At 35.2% G+C, this 15,817-nt stretch overlaps 3 protein-coding genes across 3 annotated transcripts; 2 read left to right on the top strand and 1 right to left on the bottom strand.

Moving 5' to 3' along the window:
• Positions 1-1,491: 1,491 nt before the first annotated feature.
• TRIADDRAFT_10055 (uncharacterized protein) lies at positions 1,492-4,572 on the top strand (the record flags this gene model as incomplete). The annotated part of the gene is made up of 1 exon (XM_002116052.1): positions 1,492-4,572. A coding segment is annotated over one exon (3,081 nt), but the record flags the coding sequence as incomplete, so codon positions are not given.
• A 2,909-nt stretch (positions 4,573-7,481) lies between these two features.
• Positions 7,482-7,685, top strand: TRIADDRAFT_9199 (uncharacterized protein; the record flags this gene model as incomplete). The annotated part of the gene is made up of 1 exon (XM_002116051.1): positions 7,482-7,685. A coding segment is annotated over one exon (204 nt), but the record flags the coding sequence as incomplete, so codon positions are not given.
• A 3,705-nt stretch (positions 7,686-11,390) lies between these two features.
• On the bottom strand, positions 11,391-13,457 carry TRIADDRAFT_38199 (expressed hypothetical protein). Its single transcript, XM_002115969.1, has 4 exons — positions 13,312-13,457; positions 12,933-13,031; positions 12,687-12,833; positions 11,391-12,559 (listed from the first exon to the last, which is right to left on the bottom strand). The coding sequence occupies exons 1-4, from the start codon at positions 13,448-13,450 to the stop codon at positions 12,216-12,218; spliced, it is 729 nt and encodes a 242-aa protein (XP_002116005.1). The 5' UTR covers positions 13,451-13,457; the 3' UTR covers positions 11,391-12,215.
• Between the last annotated feature and the right edge of the window lie 2,360 nt (positions 13,458-15,817).

The raw sequence follows: 15,817 nt of genomic DNA, 5'->3' as shown, positions 1-15,817 counted from the left end.
TTTCTATTCAAGCCAGAAAGAACATTGTAGCAATATTGTATACTTTAAAGTCTTCATTTCATTCAGGAAATAGATTACAATTCACTATTTTATCCAAATCATTAACGAAAATGAAATTTAACTGTTAATTTGCTGTAACAAATCCATTCGTCCAGTTAGAAATCATTTCCAATTCGATCGTAGTTTATTCAACAAGCCGGCCAGCATCAAAAGCTTTGCTTACTACAACAACGCCAATCTTGGCCATTAGTGAAAAAGAAGAATTTCAACTCCACGACACTTCCTTTCAAAGTCAATCGGTAAGTCAGTAAAACTACAGTTAACCAATTTTCTTTTCTAACTCTTTAGCAACACAAACTCCTGCAGCGATTCAAAGTGTAGTTAAACAGCTTTCTCCTTTTTCTTATATTTCTAATCAATCCTATTGATCAAGCGTGGTAGCCATCAATTTTGAAGTACTACTCTACTTTAACAAGCAATTAGTGAAATTGATTTCAATAAGAAAATTAGCCCATTAATCCATCGTTGATTATTGCCCATCTAACCTTTGATCGTTGTTCCATTTGTGGTTGTAGAGAATCGATTACTTGCAATTGTACCGCAAAAAATCGCTGCATTAATTGAATTGGCTATTACTAGTCAATCACGCAATCCATTTGATGTTAAAGAATAGTACGGGCTTTTCAATTGCTTCTCATCGGCATCTTGTTAAAAGAAATTGAAGACAACGATATAGAAAGGTAATCCAATTACTCAATAAAATTCTTCAATCGATGGACATGGAGCATACTTGTCCCTCATTCAAATCGACTAACGTTAGTTTTCTCATCATTTTTCCCCCCAGACAATATTCCGGAAAAATAACGGTCAAGGATCAATATTTCTTTCATGGTACAGTAATCCAGATCTATTCTACACTAACTGCCAAGAAATAAAGAAATCCTTTACTATTTCAACCCTCTGTACGCCATTTTTTGTTTTTTCTTATTTAAGCCGATATTTACGTCGTCTTCTCCGTCTTGAATTGGAATCATCTTTTACCCATCACTCTATTCTTTTTATTAATTTATCCTCTTTTGGAATTCTAATATGGCAATAAAAATATCAATTCCTTTCTTACCACAATCCGGTGGCTATCGTCCAATCCATAGTCAAACTATTCCATTGGTCATAAAACTCTTTTATTTATTCATCCTTTTAACCAGTTGTGGGCATCATCACAGCAGTTTAGCCCAAGTCGTTACTTCATTTAATGTTACCGATGGAAGTGCTCAAAATCAAGCCATTGGCTGCATTGGCGATGCTCGAACTAATTGCAATTATGCCATTAACCAACAAAGTAGCAGTTATGCTAGTTATTTCCGATTTAGCGACACCAGCAATGGCTGCTTAATTACCAATCGTAGTATTGATCGAGAAAATATAGCCACCTCGAGCATCACCTTGAAAATTGCTCGATATTGTAGCGGTTCAAGTGGTGCAGATCAAATATTCGATATTAACATCCGTGTCCTCGATGTCAACGATAATCCTCCACGATTTCCATCTTCTCGCTATATCGTCAATATCTCAGAAAGTGCCAATGTCGGTGCCGATTATCATATTGGCCAAGCTAGCGATGCTGATCCAGATCATGGTGCTATCCTCTATCATATCGTCTCTGGCAATGAAACTGGCCACTTTAACTTAATTACCAAAGGTGATGTTTTATATCTCCAACTGATTAAGAAATTCGATCGAGAACAACAATCGTATTATGCAATCAACATTTCAGCAACCGATAGCCAAAAAAATCAATATGTCGGTTATACACGATTAGATGTTTATGTTTTAGATATTAACGATAATGCACCAAAATTTCAACAAGCTTCCTATCAAGGAGATATTCTCTCTACAGCATCGATTGGCACTTTAATCGTAACTGTTCATGCTGAAGATAGTGATGATGGCCAATTTGGTCTAGTTAGTTATGCCTTTAAGACAGTACAAAATGATTTTAACATCAATGCTACCACAGGTGCCATTACTCTTCGACGCCAGCCAACACAAACATCGTATACTATCGCCGTGACTGCTAGCGATCATGGCCAACCGAGCAATACTCAACAAACGATCGTCAGCATTAAAGTCATTAATCCCAATGCTATTACATTAAATATTCAACCTTTTCCATCAGGATCGATTGCTTATGTCCCTGAGAATAGTGTGGATAGAGCCTTAGTTGCCTTTGTGACAACTATTTATAACCAAGCAGATGTAGAAGGACCTGTCCATGTCAATATTACTGCTGGTAATATTGGCCAGGTTTTCCAATTAGATGCTCGAGAAAATCCTGCCTTGGTGATTAACGTTAAACCATTAGATCGGGAAAATATCAGCCAGTATCAATTAACCATTAACGCTACAGATAGTAAACATCCCAATATTATGTCTAGTGGGATATTAACCATCCAAGTCACTGATGATAATGATCATCAACCCCATTTTCAACGTTCTGAATATTCTGCTCTTCTACCTCAAAATAGTCGTGGTGGAGTATTTGTCCTACGAACGTTAGCTTACGATAATGATACTGGTAGCAATAGTCAATTACAATATCAGATCTTAACTGGCAATAACGATTTTGCTTTTCAAATCGATCAGCAGGGTAATATCTTAATGAATAAATCATCCAATGTCCCTTTGCAAATTGGCCAAGTGCGAAAATTAACAATCGATGCGACTGAAAATGCAACATCGGAGCGATATTCAGCTACCTCTCAAGTCACTATTTCTGTTGTCGATCCTTCTACTATTCCATTACCAGTATTTAATGCTACCCAATATCAAGGACAAGTTAATGAATCAAGCCAGCCATCGACCTATATCTTAACTGTCTATGCAACGCTATCGCAAGGAAGTCAAAATCTACCTCTATACTATCATCTGGTTGAATCAGCTGTTCCATTTCAACTTGATACACTAACTGGAGTATTAACTTTGAAATCAACGATCGATCGTGAATCCATCGCAAGCTATACCTTAGCAGTTTATGCTGAAAATAGAAATAATCAACCGACAATTACATCGACAACGCAAGTTATTATTACAGTAACCGATAGCAATGATCATCGGCCAATTTTTCAACCACAACATTATTCAACCAAGATTGAAGAAAATCAACCTAGTGATACTTATTTAACTAGAGTTTATGCTTACGATCAAGATGCAAATAACACTATTCATAGTCAAATTCGATACCAAATTAGAAATAATTATCAAAATCGTTTCAAAATTAATACAACATCGGGTGCTGTTATGACTGGTAAAGTATTAGATCGAGAAGATAGCCAAGGAAGTACAAGTTATACGCTCATAATTGACGCTATGGATGGTTTAGGATTAAAATCAACAACACCTGCAACTGTCCTTGTAACTATCTTAGATGTTAGCGATAGTCCAGTTTACTTTCAACACAATCAGTACAATTATCGAGTAATTGAAAATGCAACTATTGGCACTGTTGTAGGCCAAATTCAAGGAAGTACAGCCGATATTAATGCAACATTAACATATCAAATTGCTGCTGGTAATATTAATTCATCCTTTCAAATCAATTCAACAACTGGAATTATCACTGTTCATCGATTATTAGATCGCGAAAAATGGCCTAGTTATACACTTGTTATTACTGTTGCTCATCAACAACAGCTAAGCCAAACCAACCAAACTCAGGCTATAATTATCGTGGATGATATTAATGATCATGGCCCTAAATTTACATCATCTCATGCTAGCATCAACATTAACGAACAAATTCAAGTGGGTAATATAGTTTATAGCGCTCGAGCTCTCGATCACGATACAGGCTCTAATGCTAAAACTATCTATCAGTTGTTAAATGATGCTCAAGGCCGATTTACAATTACCAGCGATGGCAATGTTACCTTGGCTAAATCGTTAACTACGAGGCCTATTACTACCAATACTTATTGGATTACAATATTAGCTGAAGATGCTAATATCAATTGGCCTATTACGCCATCATCCAAGCTAAATTTGACTATTCATATTATCCGAGTCAATCATTATCAACCTCAGTTTATAACTTATCCAAAAACACCTATCTATATTGCTGAGAATGCTACTGTAACTACTGTCTTAACGTCAGTTTCTGCTCAGGATAATGATACTGGTCCAGATAGTCAAATTCGATATCGCATAGCATCACAAAGTAATTCCCAAGGCGTTTTTAAGATTGATCAAAATGGCCACATTTCCATCGCGAAAGAGTTAGATCGTGAAAAAACCTCCCACTATAATCTAACTATATTAGCCATGGATAGTGGAAGCCCTGTTTTAAATACGACAATCATCGTTTACGTTGTTGTAACAGATATCAACGATAACAAACCAATTTTTGATCCATCCTCTTATACTATTACTCTTACCTCGACTACACCAACAGGATCATCGGTTGTTACTGTCAAAGCAACTGATGCAGATCGAGCACCAAATAGTATTCTAAGCTATAAATTAGTTAGTAATGCTATATCCAATCATTTCAGTATTGATTCAACTACTGGCCAAATTACTTATGTTGTGCGGTTTAATTTTACCATCATTCAACAATATCAACTTGTTGTTATTGCTCAAGATGGAATTGGTCCTCTTGCAAAATCGACTTCAGCCGTACTTCACGTTAACGTAGCATCTCAATTTAGTAGTTGCTCTCCTAATCCTTGCTATAATGGCGGGACTTGTTTCCTTCTTGGTGATTGGTTTCGATGCCAATGTACATTTGGAACTCATGGTGATCGATGTCAACATCATAGCATGGGATTTCAATCACTTTCTTATGGCATGCTACCAACTAGCATGATTAGCCAACAGCCTGCAACTACTACTATTTCTATTTCATTTTCTACCTTGCAAAGCAATGGGTTACTGCTGTATACGTATTCAGTGCAAAATAGCGACTATTTAGTTATCCAAATTATCCAAGGTAAAGTTCAATTTGCATTTTCTCTTGAAAACGGTAATACAGCCAAGCTTACAGCAAATACGGTTGTTAATGATGGTCTTTGGCATCGAATTAGAGCTCACAGAATAGGTTTGGTAAGTCAAAATGGTTTAGAAACCGCTCTGTAGATGCTATTTTTTATAGTTTAAAATTTTTACCAAGTATTGCATCACGATCGAAATCTCTTTCCTTTACAAAACTAAGATTGGTGTACCAATTTAGAGTAATAGTTACGGTAGAAGTAGCTGTTTTATTTAATGATTAGAATTTTTAAACATAATTTTTTATGCCAGCTAATAAATCGTATAATTTTAATACCATTTTACTATTTACAGTAGCATAGCTGTTTTTACTTTACTTTATAGTTGATCTTTCTTATTACCGATTACATTTTGATGCTAGCCAATAATCGTATAATTTTGATGAAATATTAATAATAATTAGAGTAGTCTAAGTTAATTTATTTGGTACGGTATAAACTTATAATTTTAATAATTTTCCTATGTATATGTATCACTAGCCAACAAATTATTTCAGTTTGTCGCAATGTTAATAAAAAGAATGGTATCAACTAGCACAGTCGGAATGCGATATATAAGCAAAGCTTAGATTGTATGATTCCCTACTATTTGAAATCGCAGCTATGACGTAGAGTTAAATTTTTTCTTGACTTTACACGTTAAATAGTTGCTAACGTTTATTCTTAATAATTAGTACGGAGAATTGAAAGTTGATCAGTGTATCGATGGTTCTACTTCATCAACATGTTCTACAACCAATGGTAAAGCTCAAACTCCTAACATGTAAGTTAAAGGTAGTAAATGATAGTTTAAGTCTTCTGTTATTTTAAACTGTATTAGATATTTTTTATTGCATAATTTATCCTCCACTTTGCCATACAGTATTAATTAATAGTATTATTCGCATCTTTCTTATAAGTTATTCCTGATATGATAATAGGAACAGTCAATAACATTAATATCAAGATATGTCGATAATTTAAATTTATTGTGTAGAAAAAGTACATGCCATAGCTCTATGTAAAATCGTGATCACATCTCATATAATTCCATAGGGCGATCAAATATATTAAGTGATATTTAAGCAATTTTAAATAATGATTTTATGATTGTATCGATCGTTATTAGGGCGTTTAATCTCCAATCTGCTTCAAGTTATCTTGGTGGCATTCAATCTGTTAATATTTTAACTCAATATCCTACTCGTTTACATTCATCATCATTTATTGGATGTATGCGTAGCGTTCAAATCAATCACGCCGATATTAAGCGTCAAAATTTAACGCAATCTTCCGGAATCCTAGCAACATGTTTACGTCGATCTGTTTGTAGTCCAAATCCTTGTATGGATAATAGCCGATGCATCGATAATTGGTTTACTGCAAGCTGTCAATGTAGCCAAAATAGAACTGGAACATTTTGTAATCAAGGTACAATGCGCTCAATTTCATTATTGCTTAGAGAAACTTTATTCAAGATCTCCATCTTTCTTTTAAATGCTAATCCTATTAATTTAGCACTTTATTCTAATACGTAGAATCAATATACAATAATTTTTTAGGGCTATTTATAGTTAATGTCTGTACTTAATTATCCTATTATCCATTTAAACACCACACTTTGTAATTCAGCTCATTTCTTGTCTAATTAACGTTTTGTATTACCTCTTGCTGTAGCTTCTAGAGGGATTACTTTGGGAAATAACGCTTTCATCAGCTATACTCTGAGTGCAGCCTATTATCGATCTCTAACAATCCAAAATTTAGTTAGCCCAATTGCTAGACAACGACAACGCAAGCGTGACCTATCTATTAATACTCAGAAAAGTCAAATTTCAATCAGTATTAGGACACGTAGATTAAATGGGATTATTTTCTACGCTACGGGTAAAACAAATTCAACTGTCTTACAGGTAAGATTAGTATCCACATTAAGTTTCAAAGTTAGTTTCTTTCACAGAGGTTGGTAGTTACATTGATTTTATCTTGATTTTTGATTCCATTCTATATTAGGTATACCTTGGCTTAATAAGATACTCTGTAATTGTCAATTCCACAACTCAAGGTTATGTTGAAGTTAATAAATTTGTTCATGATGGGCTCTGGCATACTGTCCAAGTGATAAGATACTCTAATGGAACTATTTCGTTGCTAGTGGATAATATCAAGAACAGCAAGCAATTTTCTCAGCCTACTCTAAATTTTTTAGGTATTGATTTAAAATCACTGACACTAGCCAATGGACCAAGTGGACAAATTCTTGATGGTGGTGTTATAACACCATTTTCTGGCTGTTTAAATAATTTAAAAGCCAACGATTATAGCTTGCCACTTAATACAGCGCAAAATTCAAGCCAAAATACAGTTTTTGTTCTATCTAGCCAGAGTAACGGCATTAGCCAAGGCTGCAATGGCAGCCCTGTTTGTGCATCATCACCATGCCCCAGTAATAGCAGTTATTGCCAAGATAATTGGGAAAATTATACTTGTGTTGATCTTGGTGCATGCCGATCTCGTCCGTGTAAGAATAACGCAACATGTATACCATCAAAATCATCGACTACCATGTTTACATGTAGTTGTTTAACTAATTTTACCGGTGAAGTATGCGAAACTGCGCTAGTTTGCCTATCATCGCCATGCTTACAAGGTACAACTTGTCAAGGCCGATCTGATGGTGGTTATGATTGCGTCCAACCAGGGCCTCAGAATCAGCCAGTACCGATTGCTTTAATATTAGCAATCGTTTTTGCGGCTATTTCAAGCATAGTGATTGCCATATTAATTTATATCGTTGTTAAGAAAGAAAGGCGCCGTCGGCGTCGAAAATCGAAAAAACAAACGCATTCGTTAACTGAAAATGATGATAATAATCCACTTGATCAAACCAATGAAAGTAATAATAATTATGGTAATAATGGTGGAATCGCTAATAAAGCATTTGTCGATAGTGAAAAAACTCAAACAACTGAAAATTCAAGAACAGACATTGGCGATCTTTTGGAAGATTCATGTAGTGATCCAGTTAAAGATAGTGAAAATGGCAATTTTACTGAAAGTGAAAATGAGCGTATGAATAAAAGTAACAGTAGTCATAGTTTACAACATGATATTTTAAATCGAAGTCGCGGCGGTAGAAAATCGAAGCCAAGTAGTGTTAAAAGTCTACCTGTTGAATCGTCTACGAAGCATCATCATAATCGGGATGCTAATACTCTTGATCAACACCATGCACATTATCCTACATTTCCACATCGTCAAAACAATGTCGAAATTGAAATGACTACACGAAATCCACCCATGAATAATAAGCAAGATGTTCGTAATCCTCATCGTCGTGGAATAATACCGAACAATAATGCTCATGTTGCACATCAAGCACCAATGACACAAGTTAATAATAATCATCATCCACACCATCCATTAAAGTTAACTGAGCCATTAGAACATTATGATCTCGATCTCACTAGCATTGATGGCGATGGCCTGTATGAAAGTGAATTAGAAGGGAGTATCCAAAATGGCCCTGTTCCCGCTCCTTACAAAGGTCTACGTTATGGCTATCCCAGTGGTTTATTACATCAACAATTTAATCGATTATCGACTATGCCAGAATCGGATGGTAGTATCATTGGTGAATTAGAAGCTGTCTCATCAACAAGCGATGAAGGCCCAGTCGATGATCCGCTAGATGATTTACTCGAGCCACCAAGTAGTACCGATAGCGATGGCGAACGTAGTGATCGCCATGAAAAAAGTTTCCACCTTCGCAAGATCAATTCACAACAAGGAGAATCTGATTCTTACAATACACTACAACGTGGCAAAGTACCACCCTATCGGCACAAGATGGAGAAAAAAGTAAATCCAATAGCTCCAACTAAAAAAGGAATTAGTGATAGCGAATTAAAGGGAAAACGAAAATTTAAGTATAGACCACAGGCTTCACCATTAACTAAAGGACCAGCTTCATCGGCACCTGTATCCAGTTATCCCGCTGTCAAGCGTAGTCTAGCCGATAATCAACAACCAATATTATCGCCACCAGCAGAATATGTATAAATAACGATGGATTATCATTATTTATAGTGTACACTTTTAGTTGTACTCCGTATTATATCGATGCATGGAGAACAGCTAACAAATTTAACTTTGCAGACAGCAGCAACTACTAGATAATTTGGATAGATGAGATGCAATAGCTGTTTCAATTATTATTATCCCACACATATATATATATGAAGTAGTAATTACGTAATGTAATATACGTATATTATGATAAAATCAGAACTGATGATAATTCTAATTCAAGTCTTAAAAGCTACGCGTAGTAAAACTAACTGTCAAGATCAAGATGCGAGAAAAAATTGCAAAAATGGGAGAAAATCATTCTGCAACAATATTGGCCAAACCGTCTTAAAGATCGAGTTAATTCTTAAAACTGAATGGATATTCTAATTACTTTCTAATCTTTTATTAAATAATAGACGAAAGACACAGCTACCTACCGATTTAAGGAGTAATGATACGTCTATACGTATTATTTACCAATGAATTTATAACAACAAAATCGACCTTGGTTTTCATCTCACATCAATCTCTCGTATCTATTTGTAAATTTTGGTCTACCATATATACTTCTAAGATGGATAAAGTTGAAAGCTCGATAAATTTGTAAAATACCTATGATCCAAAGTGAAACTAACTACAGTAAACATACACGAGCATATAAAATGTATCCGCTCGCCATCTGTACTATTATATTACTCATTTATAAATAGATATGTTGGACAGTTTAGTTATTTTATTTAAGCTAGTATCTGATGTAGCTATGCTTAAATAGGCTTCAACTTTCTGTCAATTAAAACTGTTTATGTAATTTGTGCCCAGAACGACTTTTAAATTAATTAGCATATCTACCATACACTTAGCTAGATTTTGGTCATCACCATTTATCCCATTTTTATAAAAGATTTGTATATTAGGTATAAATTTTTATTTTATACTTTCTAATTTTTTTATAATTAGTGTAGAATCAATGAAGGTAGTCACTATTTCGATCGAAGTTACCTTATCAACTAGTTGTTAACTCAATGTCTATACGTATTTATATAACAGTATGCATCATATGTAGTGATTGTTGATGTTATTATTATTCCATTACTGACTTTTACGGCACGGCATTTCCTTCATTTGAATTTATATAAAAATGGTTGTCATAACTAGAACTTAATTATTTTTGACTTGAAATAATATTAATTTTTAGAATTTTACAAAATAGACGTACAATGTCAGAGAATTAATACTCGTATAGTGAATGATACTGTTGCAAAAGCATGTACTGTACGTATTCAATGATGAAATATTGCTGCACAGTTGTGCCATCATGAGTTCACTATTTTACAGTTTCTGTATACTGTATTCCTAACACTAGGGAAGATGCAGTAGTCTACCTAAGTGTAATTAAATACCAATTTCCTAAATTGGAGCATCATCTGTATTTAACTGAGCTGGATTTTATAACTATTAAATGTGCCAATGTCTAATATTTTTAATACCAATCAATAAAATTTTAAATTCTAAGTTGATGTTATACATCGTTCATTTGTTGTCACAAATTAGATCATTACAACGGTAGTGGATAAGCAGTTAATGGCACGCTGTTTTTATATTTTCGAATTCATATGCAGTAGAAGTACAGTATGTCGTATCGTTCTATTAATTAAAGACAGATATGTATGATAATGTATTCACGTACAGCTTGACAAAGCATGTACCAGTGTAAGACTATGCATTGCAAGGTGCATCTAGTAGTCCATGGTAAAGTATACTATCTGCAAATTCACATACTATAGAAGTATGCCATGTCTAGCTATTCATGATACAGTACATTATATACGTGCACATACTAGCTAGGCAAAGCATCTACTGTACTGTACAGTGTGCAGTATTCTATTTGCAAATTAGCGAATCTACTGCAGTATTTTTCAAAGATGTCTTCTGCTATCTAGATTATGGGTTATTGCATAATATCTACGATCAGAGTGGAGGTACTTTAGCTAATACCCGGTTACTGTATAGCAATCGGCTGCAACGCATGATAAAAAATCAGCCTATATGCTAGCATTGCCAAGTGGTGTGTATAAACAAGATACTTAAACTAAAATCGCCTGATTAATTATTTATTTTACAATATCGCTGGTCTTGGTATCGCGGACAGCAATTTTATATATTGTTTCATTATCATGCAATCTGCATACAGTATATCTTACACTATTGTCTAATTACGAGATTGGCTAAGTGGTCTACTATTTCCTCATGCTTTCGTAAAGTTGATCACGCGCAAAGAAATGACAATCATTTATCTAACTACAAGCTACGGTTTTATTTATAATCACAGTTAATCAACACCAACCTATGCATTTCTAACTCTAGTTAAAACAAGATCTACCTTGCCATATTGGTTATACGCACGGTATGTAGCTAAGTAATTCCATGTACTTCATTAACAGTTATCAGCTAAGTTACAACATTACATAGACGCGTATAAGCTCAAACATGAATTGATCAGTTGCAGAATACAACAATCGCTTTCCATGCATATTTTGGAAATTAACACATGGGGCAACAGCGATGCTGCAATATGAGTTAATGACAAGTGTAGTTAATAAAATGTTTTCTTTTATAAACTGACTGACTAAACTAAACATCGATGTTGTCTGGTCTACACAGAATAAGCGTAAGCACTAAAACTAGCTGCACTACTTTTGTCAATGCTATCTAAACGGCAATTGAAGAAATACTACTGTGCACAATAGTTTACTTCAACAGCTTCTTTCAAGAATAAAAACAGCTAATCTTCATTACATATCTATGGATAAAATTCAGTATTGTACAACATCACGTTGTCCTGTTGAATTCTGGTACAATACTGCGGAAAGAGACGTACTATATAACATTACATAACATTAAATCTTCATTTCTTTTTAGAATAATATTTACTTGGTCTATTTTAATTTCATAGTAGAGAAGCAAATCAACTCGATAGTTTACTTTTAAACTTTACTCAGATAAATTAAAATCATCCTTGTTAAACTACCACTACAGACAACATCGAAGCTAAATCGGTATTACCACCTTTAAACTCCCACTAAGCTCACCGCATTCGGTGAAAAAGGGAACGTTAACATGGTACTAAAACGTTTTGCTCAAAATCGGTCTCTTCCTTTTTAAATTTAAGTATCTTTGTTTAGAATTATTAAATTGTTCACGCTTGATAAATCTGTACATTAAACGGCGATGTTGTACTTTTTCCAGGATCTTTTCTCCATAGTAATAGCGTAATGATCTGGACAAGTTTTCATACGTCGTAGGCTGCTTGCATTTATGAATCCCCCACGATTCTGCAAGCAATTTAGAGTCTTTGATGATAAATTCGCCATTAGCTTCATTACTCCATTTGACGAATTCCTTCGATTCTGGTGCAATTAAATTCATCAGGATATACTCCCATAAGGTTAGCGGTTGAGACGCTTCACCTGTACAACGAAAGATTGCTATAATTAATTTAAAATTATACTAAATCTTGTTCATATCATAGCTGCATTAAAGGCTTAGGGTGGCACCATAAAAGATGAGCATCAAAAGTACTAGCTAACTAACTACCTTTAAACTTCTTACGGCGACGATTATCTTTTATAGGCTTCTTGATTTCATTATTACCACCATAAATACTATCAGGCGAACTAGGACCCTCGCTTGAAGGGTCATATTCGCTAAAGTCATTTGGCGGCAAAGGATTGAAGAATGAATCTAATTGGGCGTTTAGCAATAGAAAATTGTCATCAAGAGTAGAAGTGAATCGTGTCTACGCTATTAAGCTTATCATACATTTTGTAGTAAGCAACATACCAGAAGTCGTGAAAGATGTATTTTCCATAGTATCCATGTGAAATTGAAAGCCATTGTCTGGGTATCTACGATTTTGACCAGTTACGGTATCGTTCAGATCTGTAATGACAGTGCAAGAACACTGCTATCAATTTCAATACTTGAATCATAAAATCAGCTTACAAAAGTATTGTCTAATTTGTTAATTTAACGTAGAAAATTAGTTCATGGACATATTCATTTCTAAATAAACGAGCATTTTCTGAACCTTATCAAAATAATAGTATATTGTACGGTTATTATATTGGTCTGGTATGAAGACGACAATAACAATAATAAAATCAACAGCACACACTGTACTGTATACTATACGGTATTATCATTTTTAATATTAACTTACTGTTGTATGAATCATAGCCGTGATCAGAATCGCTGTCTTGATCACTGTAATTCCATACGTTACTGCTATTTTCGGAGGAATTCTCGTCATACTGATGCAAGTGTATGTCATTTATTACTGGTGGACTATAGATCGCCATGAAATCGGTAGACGGTCGCGAAGGAGAAGGACCAATGAGTCGGTTTTGCTGTTGTGCATCTTTCCCTAAAACAACCAGTAGATAACAAATGTAAATCGTGGATGCCCATATTAATCGATAACTACAGCAAAGTACCGAGTCTGACTACTTACTTTCGACCTCGTCTATTGCCCTTAGTACCTCGTTCAAATATTCTGATAGTTGCAGTAGGTCATCATCTATCCCAAAATCAATAATCAGTTTCAATCTTTGTATGAAGCAATCCCTATTAGCAGCTTATTCTACCTAAATTGATCGTCTATCATGGTCAACTTTATAACATCAATAGAGCAGATAGTATTTACCGTTATAGACACAAGCTGCTTGTAGAATTCCTTTCATTATCTTGGGTCGATTCTCTATCCTGGCTAATCAAAGTGCTTCAATCATCCAAAAGCGATAATCCGCTTCTACCGTATCTACTCTCTTGAAAGATCAGTTTGCAAGGTTTCAAGGCAATTTTTTCAGGCCTTTTCTGTAACTTGTCTATAATGTTGGTAGTTAAGATGCGTCAAGATTGCAGTACAAAACTGCGTTTCAAAGCGATTGGATAGTCGTCGGGTTTGTTGGTTGCTTCTTCACCGTTGATCGTCTGATTGGCAAATGAAGTGTTAGCGCTGTAGGAGTGCTCTTTAAAAAGATCCTTTACAGTACAATGTATGCTGCAAGACTTTGGACTGTAAAATTGGCAAACACACCAGTACAGTACAGCGTAGGCGGTCAAGGATGTTTTCTTTTTACGTCATACTAGTACAGTATCGTATCGGTAGTGTATCAGTATGGGATTTTCCAAGGAGACAAAGAGAAGAAAGGCTAGAGTACAGTAGCCACTTTTTACAATACTTTCTATTGTATAGTATTGCTGTTGTTTTTGTGCGTTTGATACGGCCCTACCCTGCCCACGTTGCAACAAAAGACAACCTTGGCTGTCATTTCATAGCAATTTCTGAACCGAACTGTATCATACATCCGTACAACCCCATGGCCATTCTATGCGATTCAGAAAGCACGTCCACATCTGCGTACAAGCCTATTGCGCAGATACGGAACCAATCCAAGGATCAACCCCACCACAATTTTTCAACCAATAGCAGCGAATCACCATCCTCTGACGTCATTGTCCTTTTTCAAAACAATCAATGGAAACTAACCTACTACAATAGCCACGGTCCATTACCGTAATGGTCTGTTCCCGAACCGTATTGTACCGATACCGAGGACACACCACAAATGGATAACATACAATACGTGCTCTAATGTGCCACACTTGCAAGTGGCGTAGTATACACTCGTCAAAGCAGAATGCGCTCGTCAATCACTCTAGTTGACTCCTTTCTTGACGGTATTGTGTCATGATTGACACCTCGTCTGCATCACCCTTTCGTTACAGGTTTGATTACAGCTTCAACGGTATCATACAGTTTGATCGCGGCGCAATTTCTCTCTCGCTCCTTTCTTGCTATTTCCACTGGAAATGGTGAATTGAAATAGGTGCGAGTGCCAATCAACATGGGCTAAAAAAATCGAAAATGATGGTAGCCATTGCTAGGAAAAATGGGATCAGATGATTTTTCCTATAATCTAAATTGCACTGAATGAGCAAATAGAAATGAATAAGAGTTGAAAAGATTGAGGGTTTATTACAGCTGCAGTGGAATCTTGGGTGTTTCAATTTTCATGTCTGCTATGGCTAATGTCGATATTGGCCAGCATGATGGCAGTCATTGCTAATGACAAGGAAAATTCTCTTTTGATCATAGTTACTTTTTGGATAATAGTGGTTTATGAAATAAATGGATTCAATGAAGGACTACGTTTTGTTGTGGTCCATGATTGAAGGCTCAAGTTTTTTCTATTGCAGTTGCAGTGGTATTGTCTTATTCTTACTCTACGTATTGTATCGATTTTCTCTTGCTGCTATTTCAGTGAGAATTGATTTTTTTCCATGTTTACTACTTTCAAAATATCAATATGGGTCAACATGACGGCAGCTATTGCCAATTGCAAGGGAAATTCTCCGTTGATCAAAAGTTAGTTTTGATAAGGAGAAATTAAATTGGTTCAATTACCGACTGTTTTTTGGTTAGTAATGCCTGGTTAAAGTGACTGGAGCTTTATGATATTAGCTCCAAGGGTATCGTACTGTTGATCTTGTTAGGATTTCCTTCTGGCACGATTTCACTGGAAATAGTTCGTGCATGTTTGCCTCTGCCATTACAGTATATCAATATTGGCAACGTAACAGCAGCTATTGCCAATTGCAAGGGAAAATTCTCCTTTGATCAAAGTCACTTTCAATAAGGAGGAATTAAAATGGGTTAAATTCAG

Source organism: Trichoplax adhaerens, genomic scaffold, assembly GCF_000150275.1.
Source record: "Trichoplax adhaerens TRIADscaffold_13 genomic scaffold, whole genome shotgun sequence".
Lineage (NCBI taxonomy): Eukaryota > Metazoa > Placozoa > Uniplacotomia > Trichoplacea > Trichoplacidae > Trichoplax > Trichoplax adhaerens.
Note: the sequence above shows the minus strand (reverse complement) of the source record. Positions and strands in the feature narration are given on the sequence as shown.